The sequence below is a fragment of the Oryzias latipes genome, chromosome 12, assembly GCF_053564925.1.
Source record: "Oryzias latipes strain Hd-rR chromosome 12, Olatipes_Hd-rR_3.1".
Taxonomy (NCBI): domain Eukaryota; kingdom Metazoa; phylum Chordata; class Actinopteri; order Beloniformes; family Adrianichthyidae; genus Oryzias; species Oryzias latipes.
Window position 1 is genome coordinate 3,575,602 of NC_136248.1, and position 15,270 is coordinate 3,590,871.

Sequence of the window (15,270 nt, forward strand, 5' to 3'; positions counted from 1 at the left end):
GATGTTGGACAGCTGGAGTTAAAACCACAAACCCGGGGAGCAGGGAGGTCATTAAATGCAGCATTTGAGAGTACAACATGTAACTAATGTCTTAAACAAAGGAAAAAGGTTCTCATGAAGCTGATGGCTCCTTCAGGAATAGTGAAAGTATCAAAATATTTAGATTACAAGAGCAGAACCGAGTAAAGGTTTGCTACAGAAAGTGAACGTGTGTTGTGTTCACGAGCCGTAGTTACTTTTCCTGCTTCAGTTTTTCCTATTTTAATGTACAGGCAAACTGATGGTTGTTTGTACAGACAGTTACTCAATACAGAAAAGATAATTGAGCTTTTTTTTAAAAGAATTTAACTTTAAGTCCCACAGCGATCATCTTTTGATCTATTGCCTAATCGTTCACTGTGCTCTTTTAATTATGTTGTTTTTAGCAACAACCAGTTTTTTTGTTTGTTGTGTTTTTGCTGTTAGGACATAGTTTCTGCAAAGCAGCAGTAAATTCACCTCTGAGTTGTGGATGGGACCGCTGGCGCGGAGTAACCCCGCCCCCCTTTGCTCCCGGTTGCCGAGAGCTTGGAGCAGGAAGCTTACGGCCCACCCAGCGCATTTCCGACATCACATATAAGCTCTTTTCCGAACAGCATTTTTTCACCTGGTTCACAATGATTTGAATAAAAAATACTCAGAAACACAAATGTAATCTTAATTTTCTTTATATCTGTGCTCCATCATCAGAAAAATACCACAAAAACATGTGAAGGACACCAAAATCCCCATCAGAGTGGGTCAATTCTTTTACTTTGAACTTGGTTTGCTGGAGTTGTTGAATTCTTTGGGAAACGTCTTCAGAGGAACCAGAGCTTTTGAAAAACGTAACTAACTGAAAGTATTGTTTTAAAATTCCTCCTGAAGGAGGACTGACACAAAGATAAGCCCCTCCCTGTCCTGTCTCAGCTCAGTGCACCTGCAGCGCAGGTGAACACTGCAGACTTGAGTTCTAACTCTGAACTGATGGGTTTGTTCTGAACATTGGCCTTAGTAGACAGGTGACGTTCATTATTCCTGTCTGTGTTAATGTTACTAAATGATCCATTTGTTAGCATTAGCAGGAGTTGCTTTCCTGTTAACTTCTTAGATCCATGCTGACCTTTGCTGTTTGGATAAATCAGGCTCTACAACCTTCACATCCGGGTCAATTTCTCACTGACCTCAACCCAGTTTGAGCCACAAAGTCTCACTTCACCCTTTACAAAATTAGAACCAGGTCTGTTTTTATGTTTTTTTACTATAATGATTCACATGTTTTAACTCTTGTTTTAGGCATAATAAAGCAGAAACATAAAGAGAAAATAAGGCTTTTTTCTAAATATTTATAAGTTCAGATGACTTATTTACAAATTAAAAGATAGAAGATGTTTTTGGACCATATGGCACTCTTAAAATCCTTGAATGTTCTTGAATGAATTTTTTAATTAATGTTAGAAAATCCACCTTAATATCCAGTGCACCTTAAGGATGAATATCGATCTGTGTACTGACCTCCAATGATTTTCTGTGGTACAAGGCGGTTAAGATGTTGTAGTACGACTGTAGTAAACTGTGACGCTGCACCGCTTGACGGACTGTTGGCGGCATTATGGGTACTGTAGTCCAGGAGCCGGGTGGAGTGATCCATACTGTGGTTTAACTGACGAATAAACAGATTACTGTAACTATTGAGTTTCCCTTGTAGTCCAAAGTAAATGTTCCTTTTTAAAATGAAAAGCATTTTATTCTTCTCTAACCAGAGAGACACAATAGGGGGTGTCAAAGAACCACAGACCCCTGGGATAGATAACTCTGCTTGTTTCTAGAGCCGTGGCAGCACTGGACCGTACCACTCAGTGGAAACGAGGCATAAATGACTGTCACTCGCATGGATTTCTCCATTCCACTCAGTTGTGTATAATTGAATTTATTATCACAAAAATATTAGCATAAATGGAACGGAATTAAATGATTTTGTATTTGATGGTTGAAACGATGTGTAAACGAAAGACGACTGCTGCGGAGGATCTGCAGGCACGGAGGAGGAGTCTGAGTCTACAGACTGGGGGGGGGGGGTTGTAGACTCAGGAGTGGCCAGAGTGTGTGATGTCCTGAGGTTGATCTACTCTGTGCTCAGAACCAAACCTCTGCCTTGTGGAGGACGGTGAAGTTCAATGTTTTGGATAGACGGTAGAGTTTGTCTCTAATTTCCAAACATGAAGGCGTGTTGTTCCCATCATGTTCTGGTCTCAGATCCATGACTCAGTTTAGCATTCCTGCAGGAGCAGGTCACTGCTGGTTCAGAGGCAGATCTGAACCACATGGTGATGCTGAGCAAACCTGACCGTGGGGGGGTGAACACAACTAATGGTTGAAGCATCGGCGTCTGATGTTGGGCTCCTCTGCAGTCCTCTTTGGTTCAGTAAGATCACACCATATGCTGATGACAAGATGATGTTAGGCCTTTTTTCCATTTCCGCTCCAGCTCTCGTGAGGTTCTGTCAGCGGTTCCTGTCCAGTTCTTGCCGTCTCCAGTTCAGGCATGTGCTGATGTGCATCAGGAAACTTGTGTGTCAGTAAATGTCTGAAATGACGAGCCTCCGCCGCCTGTTTTGCTTCTGTTGTTCCAGCTGATCCAGGCCCGTCCGGGGATAAAGAAGGTCTGGCGGGAGCTCAAAGTGGAGCTGTTCCTACTGAAGGTGGGACAAGAACTTCTCATTTTCTCTCAAGCTCATGTCTCCTTTCATTGATGCCAGCCTGTAACTGAGACAAATTAGTAGAATTAAAAAGCACAACTCTCCTTTCTTTCCTTTGTACCACTTTAAGAAAACACTGAGTTTCCGTTCTTTGTTGTCCTGATGACAGATCTGCTTTCACCGAGAAGAAAGACTTCTCTGTTCCCCCCCGCTCTGTCATTCTGACATGACATAAAGAGCTTTTCAGGTTTAATCCAGGGGGCTCCTGTGGCCCATCCCCAGTTAATCTGAGTCCATTATGCAGCCAAATGTCCAATTTAGGTTTTAAAAAGACTTTTAAGTAAAGTGTTGAGCAGTAAAATGCAGAAGGATGCGTCTGCAGACTTTGACCAGAGGAAGAGAAGACGTTCTTCTGTTGGTCACTGCAGCTGTGGAACGCTTCACTGCTGAACATTTAACAAGCATCTTCACCGTTTGTTTTAAAAACGTGTTCAAACCCACTTTAACATCCAGGCTTTTACCCAGCGTGACACTCTGCTTTTACTTTTATGGCTTTGACTTCTGAGCTGATTTATTGTGCTGTGTTTTTATTTTTAGCCGCTTTTCAAATCATATAATTTATGACTCTTTGTCCCAGCACCACTCTTATTTAAAGAGCTTTTTAAGTAAAGTTAAGATAGTAAAAGGGTCTTTCTTGACAGTGTGCACTCCCTCAGTCTTTCTGTTTGTATGAAAGAGTCTCAGTGACTGGAGGAAAAGGGCGCGTGCGGCACGAGCCTACCTCTGCAAACTTGGCATAGACAGCTGTGTGATTTTTTTTTGAGTTTCAAACTTTGCTAACTCCGACCAATGTGCTTCCAGGAACTCAGGGTTACTTCCTGGAGTTCTTGGAGCCAGTCAACAACATCACTCACTTCCAGGGCCAGACGGCCACACTGCACTGTAAGGTCGCAGGAAACCCTCGACCGCTCATTCAGTGGCTGAAGAACGATGCTCCTGTGGACTTGGATCTGGGCCGCATCACCATCCGTAAGACTGAGGCGGGATCTAAGCTCCGCATCCAGGAGCTGGACACAACCGACACGGGCTACTATCAATGCGTGGCCTCCAACTCATTCAAGGTCATCTCTGCCACAGGCGTGCTCTACGTCAAACTGGGTAAGGATGGCGGTGAGATAGAGGTGTGCTTCAGGTGTTTCTGTGTTAGACTCTTGCACAGCCCCTGGACCGGCCTGCACATTTCTGCCCACCTATGGTGGCACCACAAAGCCTCGGGGGCAGTGAAGGATCATTGCTGAAGTTGGTGTAGCATGAAGCATAAATAGCATGGGGCAGATGATAGATGCAGGGCTTCAATGGCCTTTTTCCATTTTCCCTCTGCTTTGGAGTGTTGATCTGTGATTGAGGCAGCATTTGGAAACCATTAGGTGGTTTAATCCTTTAAACTGCCTATTTCTTGCAAAATCAACTTTTTGAACTTTTAAGTGTATTAGATTGTTCATTCCTCACAAAAAGAAACCCCCAAGACCAATGGGAGCCGCCCCTTCCAGGAAGAGAGTGCCCTTTCAGCTCCGCCCACAGGCTAACACACACACCCACTGTCTCCGTGGAGCTAGCGGTGATCGGCTAAACGCTTTCCTTTTATATGAACAATATGCACATCCAACTTTAGAAAAGTTTGGATGTTGTTTGTTTTCGTGGGAGAAACGTAGACACGTCTAAGTCGACGGCGTGAAATGGGCGGCACCCGCAAGCAGAGAAAGGCGGTGCCTCAGAGATCGAGTCGCGTTACTTCCGGGTAGGAAAATAATTCATTTTCAATAAAAAATTAATTCTTTGTGTGCCAAATGTAATATATTATCATATACATGGATAAAGTTTACTGTGAAAGGCTTAAGAAAAGCAGGATATAGGCCCTTTAATACTGGAGATGTTGCCGCCAACACCTAAATAACAGACGCTCTTACATATCATAACTCCTCATCCATTTCCCAATCAATCTGTGAATCAGTCAATAAATCAATCATTCGATTCTGACACACAGATACACAGCTTTACATATCGTCTATGAACTGACCATAATGGCTCAGAGCTGCTTTTCTCTGCGACAGAATCTGCTGATTTACATTGATTGTGTAAAAACACATCACTGCTGTACAGTGTTGCTGCTTTTCTTATCTTCAGAATTCGCTGGAATTACGTTAATTGCATAAACGGTTGAAGAGTTACGGTAGTCAAAAGTAGACTGGTGCCAAAGCTCTGGTTTTAAAGCGTTAACCTCTCCCTAATCCAGCCCTACATGCTGAGTGTCATTGGAAACAGGGCCTATTTTCTGAAACTGTGATCTTCTTCTGAAGGTGTACACAGCCCTCTGGGTAAAAAGGCTTCATGACAATTAGTCATTGGTTGTTGAAAGCTTTTTTATTTCTCTTATGTTTATAGGAAACTTCATTTGTGAGGTGAGCTATAGAGCTGAATTTATTGGATGCAACAATGAACTATTAGCCAGATTTTCCTTGCCTTTGGCTCTTGGTTTGAGCTTCTTTTTACCCAAACAAGCACCTGTGAACATGAGCCCTGCTACAGAATCCCAAGAATTAACATGCAACACGACAACTTCAAGCTGGTGTTCTGCAAACTAAGTGTAGAGAAAGGAAGAGCCTGCCAGCAAATCCATTGAACTCTTGGGGAAAAGCCTGTACCTTATTCCAGAGCTGCTGACCAGCATGAAGAGGAGTATCCAGGCAATGAGGGTCCTGGGACAATATGAGGTTCTTCCTCATTGTGCTGAAGATTCCCACTGCTTGGAAGATGATGCAATGCCTAAAGGACTTGGCTCCTAAAGTTTAATCATCCAGTCAAACAAGAGTCTGCAGGAACGAACTGCACAGCAGAGAAGTTCTTGTTCTGCTCATCCACAGTTCTTAGAAATGAGCCACGTTAAAGGGGAAAAAGGAATAAAAATTAGCCTTTTCTTTTAAATAAAAACCTGTCCAACACTAAAGGCCTTCAGCTCTAATCTGTTTGCTCAGCTGTTGGACAGAACAAGTTTAGAAGTAAAAAAAAAAAATGTTTAAATTAATTGAATGTTTAAACTGCCACAAAGACATGTCAAAGTTTGTAGGCGGAGCTTACGCTCTTTAAAATCCTACTTAAATCAAAGACTCTTTGTTGTTTTCTTGGACATAGTTTCTGCAGAGCGGAAGGAGGAGCATTTAGAAATTTGCCTCTGAGTTGTGGGCGCGACTGGTGGTGGGGAGTAAGCCAGCAATCTTCCCATCACCCCTTCATTTACGTTCTCTCCTGCTAGCTTACAGCTCCTCACAACCTTAGCCTAGCATTAGCGGTGCAACAAAAATGGTGATCAGTATCGGAGCGATCCAGCCGTCCAGTTTAGATCCAGATTCCAGCTCAGACCAGAAAAAACAAAGACGTTCGAGGATCGATTTGTCTGGAGGTGGATGCATCAGAATGGAGCTGAGCAGGACGGTTGTGGCCTGCCGATTGTTCGTACAGAAACCTACAACCTTTTTAAACAGCATTTCTTCATCTGCTCCTGATTCACAACTATTTGTAATAAAGAAATACTCAGAGAAGTTATTAAATCTTATTTTTATTTACATATGAGAAAAATGCTACAATACCTTGTTAAAAACACCAAAAAAACAATTTTTATTGGAGTGGGTCTTTAAGTGGACACTAGTATTTTATGTTTGTATTGGTTTCCACGTTAAGATTACTTATTAATGATAATTATTTACAGGTGTTTTTATTTGATTGTTTTTGTTTTGGCTTTTCCTTCACTCTGAAGGACTGAAGTTTTTTTTTGAAAAACTATATTTAAAAAATTTATAGGACTTTAAAAAAAGGTTATATATGTACGTTTAAGTTTAGTTTTTTGTTAGTGTTTTATTCACATGTGACACAGGAGTCTGGCTTTTTTGGGGTCCAGTTTAGTTTTCCGTAGTATTTCAGCATCAACCTGTAACCGTTTTTTCATATAGTGGGGTGATGCAGGTGTAGCATGCAGCTGAATTAGCAGCTAATAAATACTGCCGGTAGATGAGTAAAGTGTCATCATGTGCAGAACCACAAACTGTAAAGTCCAAACATTTGATGGAAGTTTTTAATGATGATAGTTGTAAAAGCTATCAATTATATGAACCACTGAAACATTAAGTAGATCAGTGAAAGTTTTTTTTCTCTCACACCCTAAAGAAGTTTTTGTTTCATGTTGTTTTTATATTGACGATGAATACAGTAAGTCACGCATCAGTGTTAGCTCACCGTTAAAGATTTCTTTTGGGTTTACAGGACTGATACCCACTCATGGACCAGATAAACCGTAAGTGAACACTTTAAGTTTTCAGACTACTGTTTGATTCAAATGACCATCTTCTTTCACTGGCAGATGAAAAACAGGAACCATCATCTCAACTCATCTTTTTGTTCAAAGAATGATTATTCACTGCCTTTCATGGTGTTTTCCAGCAAGAACAACAAGGGTTTCTGTCAGCCGTACCGAGGTATCGCCTGTGCTCGTTTCCTGGGAAACCAGAGCATCTATGTTGAGTCTTTGCAGACGCAGGGGGAGCGAGAGAACCGCATCACTGGTGAGTCTTCATATGGAAACTCCACTGTGTCCTCAGAACTTGAGACGCAGAGCTAACCACTGCTCTTCTTTCCTTCAAGCTGCCTTCACAATGATCGGCACCTCCACCCAACTGTCGGACCAGTGCTCCAAGTTTGCCATCCCGTCCTTCTGCTATTACGTCTTCCCTCTGTGTGACGAAAGCTGGAGGAGCCAGAGGCAGCGGCAGCTCTGTCGGGACGAATGCGAGGCCCTGGAGAACGACCTCTGCCATGTGGAGTACACCATTGCCAGGTCCAATCCCATGATCCTCATGCAGCTTGAGCTCCCACGGTGCCACCTGCTGCCACGCCCAGGCACGCCTGAGGCTGCTTCCTGTATCCGGATTGGGGTGCCCCCAGAAAGACTGGGCTCTTGTAAGTCCCTCCTTACCCCATTGCCAAACACTTGTTTTTCAAAGAAAAGCATCCCGATTCCCTTCCTGACCATGAGGTCAGCGTAAGACCTCCATCTGTTATTAAGAGTTTGTCCTTCACTTAGGCTACATTCACACTGCAGGCTGAAACGACCCAATTCCGATTTTTTTGCCCCTATGTGACCTGTATCTGATCTTTTCATGACAGTCTGAACGACACAGATCCGATCTTTTGAAATGCGACCCAGCCCACTTGGGTATGTGGTCCTGAATCCGATACGTATCCGATCTTTTGAAATGCGACCTCCATCTGAACGGCCAGCCCACATGAATCCGACCCGTACATCATTGAAACGATACAAACGTCATAATTCTGCGTTGAAGTATGCGGGAACGAGGACATAAACATCAACCATGGTGGACGATGCTGCTGAGACCAGTCAGTGGAAGGGAAGCAAAGTCACAGATTTGAGTAATATTTGGGGTGACAGCTCTATTCAGGCCAAACTCCAGGGCTCTTATCGAAACCGGGCGGTTTTTTAAAAAATTTCCAGCGAAATGGCCGAGCGTGGTGTTGAACCTTTCCCGCCCTTTCCGACCGTGGTCAGAAGCGCGGGGGAGACCTTCTCCAGGGCCGAAGGCGGATCCTCCTCCGGGGTTCACTTCCCCGTTCGGACCCTTAGATTCTCCAGATTAATCAGTTCAGTTCAGTTCATCAAAAGTCAATAGCATTTATTCTGGGGGGAGTCTTATTTTATTACAGTTCTCCTTCCTCCGTAACACACAACATGATTGCGCGCCCCCACTGCCCCCTCATTCCCTACTGGGCTGCACGCGCTCTTCTCTCTCTTATTACACATACAGTGGGTACAGATGATCCTGGCTCCAATGCCTTCTTAAAATGAGAAGATTGTAATTGTGCTGGCTCCTTTGTGAAAATAAATGCAATACAGTAAAAAGAGCTCCACTGTTGACAACACTTTTGTTGACATCCATTCCTAACGTTAGCTACTTCCGCAAACAACGAGTGACGTCGTTCCCCGTTGAGTACTATTATGCGCATGCGGGTCAATTCTGGGTCATTTCACGGTCACACAGGAGATCACAAAAGTTCACATTTAATTGGAAATGTGAACGGCCTTGCAAAAAAATCTAATTTTTTCAAAAAAATCGGAATTGAGCATTAAGCCCTGCAGTGTGAACGTAACCTTAGTAACTTTATTGGAGTTGAATCTGCTTCATTCATTCAGTTCAGTTTAACTAAACAGATCCAGCTTACATCAAAGCTATCATCCATATTCTTTCAAGTACAGAGTACAGTTTCATGATAAGAATGGGGGGCATGCAGAGCCAGAGCAGTTCACCTCTCATTGAAGGTCTGGTTCTGCTCTGTGTGCTGAAGTGTCCGAGAGGACAGATGTGAACTTCCCAGTTGGGGCGTCAGCACTGCCATTGGTGTAGGACGGGGTGACGGGAGTGTGATGCGTAAAGTGCTTTGGTCCTTACAAGAAGGTAGAAAGTACGTTTTAGGTGCTGTTGTCACCGGTAAATGCCATGGGCCCACACCATGGTGCACAGAAGCTGTATCAGGAATCCGAATTCCTTCCCTACCCCTTCGGTTCATCCCTACCCCTACATTTGTTCTTCCCAGGGGAGAGATACCAAAAAAAAAGGGTGTCTTCAAACTACTTCCGCTCGATGGCGTCATCAATAGTCACTGGTCGTCTACACTATACTGTATTACCAAAAGCAGTGGCTGGCCCGCCTTGACTCACAAAAGCACTGAAGTGCCATCCCATTCCTAACCCACAGACTTCAGTATGATGTCGGTCCCCCTTTTGCAGCTTCTCTTCTGAGAAAGCTGTCCACAAGGTGGAGGTGTGTGTTTTCTGGGAATTTTTGACCATTCTTCCAAACAGCATTGGTGAGGTCACACACTGATGTGGAGGAGAAGCCCTGGCTCTCAGTTTCTGGTCTAATTCATCCCAAAGGTGTTCTATGGAGGTTCAGGTCAGGACTCTGTGCAGACCAGTCCAGTTCATCTAAACCAGACTCTGTCATCCATGTCTTCATGGACCTTGCTTTGTGCTCCGGTGGACAGTCATGTTTGAGGAGGAAGGGGCCGCTCTGTTCCTAAAAGGTTGGAAGCATGGAATTGTCCAAAATGTTTCTGTATCCTGAAGCATTCAGACTTCCTTTCACTGGAACTAAGGGGCCAAGGCCAAGCCTGGAAAAACAAGCCCACACCATAATTCCTCCTCCACCAAATTTCACACTCGTCACAATGCAGTCCTAAATGTACCGTTCTCCTGCAACCTCCAAACCCAGACTCCTCCATCAGATTTCCAGATGGAAAAGCGTGATCCATCACTCCAGAATGATGATTCTGATCATTTTTATGGGACAGCGAATGCTTTTGGTAATATAGTGTAGCTGCCATCGCTTGGAAAATACATAACATACATAACAACGGTTTTATAACTTTAAAAAATCATGCAAAATCAAAAACTCAATAGAGCACTATATGCCGTTTAAAGAAGGTCCAGACAGAACATTTTCTGTTCCGGACTGTTTACATTTTTTCCACGTTTGTATTGTGAGGTAATTTGTTGTTGACACATTGTGGAAAAACTAAACTAAACTAAACTTAAATGACTTCAGCTGCATTGAAACAGAAGTGTCCTCTGTTACAACAACAAAGTCCCACTCTGATCATCTCTCAATCTATTTTCAAAGCTTTCCCAGTGGTCTTTTAGTTATGAAGACGCTTTTTTAAGTCAAAATATTTTTAAAAAACTGTCGTTTTCTAGGACATAGTTTCTGCAGAGCAACAGGAGTTCATTAGAATTTCCCCTCTGAGTTGTGGGCGGGGCTATTGGTGCAAAGCAACCCCCCACCCTCCTTTTTCTGTTTACATGCTTTGCCACTAGCTTACAGCCCATCACACCCTGTAATCAGACAACAAAAGCAGCGAGCAATACCAAAACTATCCATCCGTCCAGTTCTGATCCAGATTCCAACTCAGACCAGGAAAACAAAGACGGTCTGCAGGTGGATGATCAGAATGGAGCAGAACAAGGAGCTTGTACCTCTCCCAGCATATTTTATATGTCATAAATATGATCTTTTTGAAGCAGAAAATTGTAATTTTGAGCCTAATTGACTTAATAAAAGTCCTCCGTCATTATAAATAGCCCAAGAACATGCTAAAAGAAAAACACCATTTTCATGGGAGTGGCTCTTTATCTGAGTTTAGCTTTGTTCTGTCACAGTTTTGTTTTATTACTCTTGTTTTAAAACAGCTTTGCTTTGTTTTGTGTCACTTGAAACTTGTCCAGACACAGTTTCCATGTCATGTCTTGTTTCTGCAGCTTCTCCTTCAGACCACAGCTGCTACAACGGCAGTGGAGCGGACTACAGGGGCACCGTCAGCACAACCCGCTCGGGTCGCAGCTGCCAGCCCTGGAGCCTCCAGCTTCCTCACAGCCACCGCTCCACTCAGGAGTACCCCGAGCTTTGGGCAAGTCACAACTTCTGTCGCAACCCTGGAGGCCAGATGGAGGCGCCGTGGTGCTTCACGCTGGACCCGGAGATGAGGATGGACTTGTGCGACATCCCGCCCTGCAGTGAGTTCTGACACTGGGGTTCACTGGGTCAGCCGATGGAGACGGGTTTCCTCCACAGAGCCATCAGAAAGTTCGGTCTGTCTGTTGTGTGAGTTCCTGGCGGTTCTTCAGGAGTTTGTGATTTGGTTTACTGACACAAGAACACTTCGAAGACTCAGTTTGATTTTTCTATGAAAAGTTTTCGTTTTCAGTTTCAGGCAGAAGCTAAAGCTTTAGGAAAATATTTGGGTTCTTTTGCAGAAAGAATAATAAAACTCTTCAGATCTTGAAAAAGGGTTCTGGTGGTTCTTAGGCCACAGAACCAACTGGAGAACAGGCCTAGGAAAGAGTGCTAAACACAGGGAGCCGCTGCAGCACTAAGAACCCAATGCATGGCAGATGTCCCCGCTTCTCCTCATTTCTGTGAGTTTCTTTGTGATGCTTCTGCAGCATTCCCCGTCCGCTGTAGAAACTTGGCTCAGATTGTGATGAGAGGCAGTCTGCGCTCATTCTGAATCTCATTCTGTCTTGAGTTTGGTTCTCGTTCCACGGTACTGCTGTTTGGTGCTGTTAGGTCGTTATTCTCATCTTAGCCTTCACAGAAGGGCTCAGCTTTTGAACTCTGATCCAGCTGAACCAGACTGGAGTCTGAGCCCAGGTTTGGAAACAGATGGAGGAAGTGTCAAAAATATGAGTGAAGGTTTCTTTAAAACCTTGAAGTACTGCAGGGTTTTCGCAGTTCTTGAACATCATTACAGACTAAAGAAGAACATCGGACATATTTAACAAGGATTAAGAAGCCCACATGTTTTTGCTGAAGCCATCAGCTCTGTTCTTTAAACCTTATTCTCCCAGGTTGGAGGCGTCATCTGAAAAGTGAACTACCTTTTCAGACTCAAGTTTCTGATGCAGGACCATCAGGTCCTCACTTAAGCATCTGGGTCTGGTTCCGGGGGCGCCTGTGAGGCTGGCTGTGTCAAAGTTGGGTCTAAAGTGGGAAACTGATTTTGAACCTGATGTGAAAGTGAAGTCAAATGGCTAAGGCTTAGATAACGTTTTTTCTGTCTTGCCCAAGGACACTTGGGCAAGACACTGTGTAGGTCTCACCTGTGTAGGTCGACCGCCCTACACAGGTGTGATCCTTGAATCAGACTTCATTCTGGAGTCAGACTCCTGTGTCTCCAGCCGGTTCAGAACAGTTCTGCTGGTGTTCTATCAGAGTCATTGTTCAGATGAATGGGTCAGTCTTTTGTTTGGACCTCTCTGCTCTTCTTTCAGTTGATCACCTTTTACTCCTCCCCCTGCAAAAGAGTGCAGACGCTTTTTCCCCTGCTCCTGCCGCTTCCTGCTTTATTTGCTTTTTAATCATTTAATTAATCATTTTTAATCATTTTACTTCTTCCACACATCCTGGAATATCAGACTGGTCATCCTTTTTTGTGACTTCTACCTATACAAATCAATATTTTTGACAAGCCAGCGACATGTCCGGAAGAGGAAGAAAAACAAACTCCCACTGTGAACGCTGTCGGATCTACCAACAAGAAATAAAAGAGCTACAAACACGGATATTTACTTTGGAAACTGAAAATGGACTTCACAAGACCCTTCCAGTAACATCGGGTGGTAAGAAGCCCACTCTTACTACAAATGAGAAGAATAACAGTGACATAGACCTGAGTGATGTTGTGTCCTGTCCAAAACTTTGTGCGGAGGAACTCTGGGTTAAGCCAAAGCGTAAAGATGACGGAACATCCGAAATAAAGCTCACAAACAGATTTTTACCCCTAACACAATGTGATATTGAAGAACACAGTGAAATTGGACCACAGAGAAGGAGTCATAATGTTGGAAACAAAGCACAGGCAGAAAGAAAATCTGTGCCAAACGTCAAGGTCAGAGATACGCTGCTGCTTGGAGATGGAGCTATCAGTGGAGTCAGCCACAGAAGAATGCAAACTTTATGTTGCCCAAGTTCTACTGTTCCAGTGATTACAGGACTCTTATCTAAAGTCTTGTACCAAGGAGTTAAACGAATAATCATCCATGTAGGTGCTGTCGATATCAGAAAAGAACAGTCTGAACGTCTGAAAAAAGACTTCATCAAGTTATTTGAAGAGATTGACAAGGTAGAGATTGAAGCATTCATCAGTGGACCTCTTCCTAACATCGATGGGGTGTCACTCAAGTTCAGCCGTCTGTTTCAGCTGAACAATTGGCTCTCCAGAGAGTGTGCTTCCAGAGGATTGCATTACATTGAGAACTTCAATACATTCTGGAAGCGAAAGGACCTTTTCATGGGAAGAGGCCCACACCTGAACAGAGGTGGAGCAAGAGAGTTAGTGAAGAACCTCCTCCACGCTCTGGGGCATAGAGGCCAAGGCCCTGAAAAGGCAGTAAGGAAGGACCGAGCCAGTGTCCCAGGAACCACAGCACAACGGCAACAACAACTACCTCCACCAACACCGGTCAATGACTTGGATCCGGCAGCACCAGCACCACAACCACCTCCACCTAAGGACTCAGCTCCACCAGCATTACAGCAACCACCTCCATCTAAGGACTCACCTGCACCAGCACCACAACAACTACCGCCAGCTAAGGACCCAGCTGCAGAACCACAACAACAACCACCAGATTTGGCCCCAGAAATTCCACCATCTGACCAGCTGTGGGCGCCCCCTGCTACGTCTACTCCCAGTGAAGACTCACTTTCCTTTTCGTCCCCCCACTTTCACCCATGGCCCTACCTAGCCATTTTGATAGCCTCATCAAGTCAGGAATTAAGATGGCTCCCCTAACACCTGTGAGCCTCACACCACACAGGAGCTCTCCTACCCCTCCAGCGCCCCCTCCTCATCCTTCACCCAAAGTCCCTCCAACACGGCCTTCATCCAAACCCCCTCCAACACGCCCCCTCCGTCGTTCACCCAAATCCCGTCCAGCTCCCACTCCTCCCGGTCCATCACCCAAACTACCCTCAACTCAACCTCTCCTGCGCGCCTCTAGACGTGCTATTCCCCGGAGCTAGGATGAAACGGGCCCCCAGTGTCCTAGGAAAGGTTATGTCAAACTGGGGCCCTGTGATGAACAGCTTCCTTCTGGTGCTATACCTGTAGTTGCACCACGTAGAATGCAAAAAAGGGCAGTTAGACTGTCCAATCAAAGAAATCTAGTTCACATCCCTTGCAAGAAGGTTTTGACCAGTCCCAAGGAAACTAATCTCAAACTTGCTGCACTCAATGTCAGATCTTTATGCAACAAATAATTTTTAATCAATAATCTTATCTCTTCTTTTAATCTTGATTTTATGTTTTTAACTGAAACATGGCTTGACAAAAACACAGGAAACATAGTTCTAGTCGAATCAACTCCCCCCAACTACAAACATGAATCGGAAATACGAGAAAATAAAAAGGGTGGAGGCGTTTCTGCACTGTTTAGAGATAATATTGCAACCCGCAGACTATCATTTGGTGTGTTTTCATCATTTGAGTATGTGTCCTTTAAGATTGAGTTAAAACAAACTCCTCCCTTACTCTGCATAGTTATGTACAAACCTCCTCAGCACAGCCAAAGTTTTATTGATGATTTCACTGAAATGCTCTCAGTTGTGTGCACAGACTTTGATGGTCTAGTCATTACAGGTGATTTTAATGTTCATGTTGATAATGTCAATGACAGAAATGCAAAAGAGCTCAATGCTGTCCTTGAAACCTTTGGTCTAATTCAGCATGTGAGTTGCCCCACCCACAGCAGAGGGCACACTCTGGACCTGCTCATCACAAGGGGGGTTACTATTTACAATGTCAGTGTGGTTGATGTTGCCCTCTCTGATCATTTCTGTGTATTCTTTGACCTGTCTGTTGCTCCCAAACCACCGCCTGGCCCTGCAGTTGTCCAAAGGAGACAAATAAATGAGAGCACTAGGGCACAGTTTGT

At 44.2% G+C, this 15,270-nt stretch overlaps 1 protein-coding gene across 1 annotated transcript in view; it reads left to right on the forward strand.

The window, feature by feature from the left end:
- Positions 1-15,270, forward strand: part of ror2 (receptor tyrosine kinase-like orphan receptor 2) — a 39,246-nt gene that overhangs the window by 10,151 nt on the left and 13,825 nt on the right. Inside the window, exons 2-7 of the mRNA XM_023960376.2 lie at positions 2,652-2,720; positions 3,579-3,875; positions 7,032-7,062; positions 7,209-7,330; positions 7,410-7,724; positions 11,095-11,349. Coding sequence (XP_023816144.1) covers positions 2,652-2,720; positions 3,579-3,875; positions 7,032-7,062; positions 7,209-7,330; positions 7,410-7,724; positions 11,095-11,349 — 1,089 coding nt within the window. The remainder of the gene's footprint in view (positions 1-2,651; positions 2,721-3,578; positions 3,876-7,031; positions 7,063-7,208; positions 7,331-7,409; positions 7,725-11,094; positions 11,350-15,270) is intronic.